The sequence below is a fragment of the Cariama cristata genome, unplaced genomic scaffold (assembly GCF_000690535.1).
Source record: "Cariama cristata isolate BGI_N322 unplaced genomic scaffold, ASM69053v1 Scaffold45629, whole genome shotgun sequence".
NCBI lineage: Eukaryota > Metazoa > Chordata > Aves > Cariamiformes > Cariamidae > Cariama > Cariama cristata.
In genome coordinates, this window is record NW_009634932.1 from 1 (window position 1) to 2,445 (window position 2,445).

The 2,445-nt window shown below is 43.4% G+C and overlaps 1 protein-coding gene across 1 annotated transcript; it reads left to right on the forward strand.

Annotated features, from left to right (window-relative positions):
- Positions 1-319: 319 nt before the first annotated feature.
- FTSJ2 (FtsJ RNA methyltransferase homolog 2 (E. coli)) lies at positions 320-1,797 on the forward strand (the record flags this gene model as incomplete). Its single annotated transcript, XM_009707302.1, has 2 exons — positions 320-591; positions 1,277-1,797. Coding segments are annotated over 2 exons (697 nt in total), but the record flags the coding sequence as incomplete, so codon positions are not given.
- Positions 1,798-2,445: the final 648 nt, after the last annotated feature.

Genomic DNA, 2,445 nt, shown 5'->3' on the forward strand with positions numbered 1-2,445 from the left:
CAGGCCCGTGCTGGGTTCCGTCTGCCATGTCGTGGGCCCACGGGCCTTGAGCACAAATGCAGAAGCGAAGAGCTGTCGAGGAGTGGGGCCCTCTTTCCCGCCTTTGCTCGGGGGGCAGCCTGTAAGGTCTCCATCCAAAATACGGCCTTTTTGTTGTGGCTGGACCAGATAACTAAAGGTGCCAAGAATCTCAAATTTGGAGACTTTTTTTTGAGCCTGGGAAGAACTGTAGTTAAGGTTAGAATTAATTACTACAGAGACTTTTGAAATACATAGTGATTATGTACTAACTGATTAACTTGCCTTTCTTCCCGGGCAGCTGTCAGCGTTTGGTCAGCAAATGTCTCCACACCACGGAGAGGTTGCTGAAGAAAACTGGAACTGAGCACTGGTGGTTGGAGCGGCACTTGAAAGATCCCTTTGTCAAGGCAACAAAGCGGCAGCATTACCGTTGCCGAAGTGCCTTCAAATTACTGGAAATTGATGATAAGCTTCATATTCTTCGCCCAGGACTTTCTGTTCTTGACTGTGGAGCTGCGCCTGGTGCTTGGAGTCAGGTTGCTGTAGAGAGGGTAAATGCCTTAGGTACCGGTAAGTGCACGTTTTTGGCAGGCAAGGTGGGGATGATGCTCATCTTGAAGTGTGTGAGAAAACTCAGCTGTGATGGTGGCAGTGTGAGGAAGGGACATGGGTACTGGCAAACGCTAGAGTCACTGATGAAAGTGTGAAGATGTGTGCCTATGTGGCAGTGAAGAATAATAAATCATCATATGGTGTGGAGAAATCGTATTTGTGAAACAAAAACTTACCATGTGGTGCTAGTGTTCTGATCAACTGTTGTGGGGAAGATCCCTTCATCCAGTTCTGAAATTGCTGTGGCCTCCAGCAGGTAATTTGCTTTTCTGAATTTTTATTTACCTTCTTGAAAAATGGTAGTAACTGCTACATACGGTTTATGTGGTTTAAGCCGTTAATATTTACAAGATAAGGTGCTATGATCTATACTGTTGTCCAGGATTTCTGGACTGTTGGCCTTGAAAGAGCAGAAGAAAAACAAGAAAAATACCCCTTGCTTATCCAAAGTGAGTTTTCGTGTCTTAAATGGATTAGATTATATCAAACCATCCATCCAGATGCACGCAGCAAACTGTCTCAGGGCAAGAAGACCTGGCAGGTGATATGTTTTTGGTTTATTGACTAGCATAATGCTCGTGCATATACAGGTTGTTTGCAACCATTATGAATGTTCAGTGTGTCATTCGTTCTTATCATCTAGATCCTGCTGTCCCCACCGGCTTCGTCCTTGGCGTTGACCTCCTGCGGATTTCTCCTCTGGAAGGAGCAGTCTTCCTGTCGGAGGCTGACATTGCAGACCCAAGCACGCTGAGGACAATTCAGTCTCTGCTTCCTGCAGAGAAGGTGGATGTTATCTTGAGTGACATGGCACCTAATGCGACAGGCATTAAAGAGCTGGATCATCAGAAGCTGATCAATTTATGTTTAGGCCTTCTGAATCTATCCCAAATTATTTTAAAGCCAAAAGGAACGATGCTCTGTAAATTCTGGGATGGATATGAGTCCCGTCTTCTGCAAAACAGACTGAAGGAGCAGTTCCAAGATGTGAGAACTATAAAGCCTCAGGCCAGCCGGAAGGACTCTGCTGAATCTTACTATTTGGCAAGAGTGTACAAAGGGAAATGAAAGCTGAGAACCGCCGATTATCAAACAAGTGACCAGACATTGATTGGATATCTGAATTTGGCATGTGTTTAAAGAAAAATCCCACTATTAAGACCCTGGGAAAATCTGCCACAATTCTTACAAAGTACATCATGCTTTTCAAATACAAAAATAAACCAGGTGGTATCCTGCTGAGTTTATCCACTAACTGTACAAGCAGAGACATCCAATCTAGCTTCTTGCCTGTGGAGAAAACGGTTGGGAATGGAGAAGAATAACCTGAAAGGCAACCTCTGGGGCTGGAGTAATGGAAATGAAAATAAAGCGGTGATTATATGAGTTTTTAGTGTGTGCGTGAAAATCATTGGGCTATTAATGTTGTCATATATGAGACTAACCATAAAGGCAGTTGTCAGAATCAGAGGGAACAGCAAGGGGAGTTTGAGCCAATTTACTGCCTCTTCATCTTTCTTAAAAGCTGGTGCAATTCATTAGCGCATGTAAAAATAAATAACATTGTCATGGATGTCAAGATCTGCATCGTCATGTACGATCTGTAACACAGCCACTCAGGATAGATGACTGACTCTGGAATATTTAGCCTCATGGCTGTGCTGCATTTTCTAAAGACACAGGTTATATTTAGAAATTGCTACTTCATGGTACTCATAAATCCAGTAAGTGACAGTAGGGCAGGGTCATTTCTACCAAGAAGATAATTTCCCCTATGTTTTCGGTAATGTTTTATTTGACCAATGATGTTTC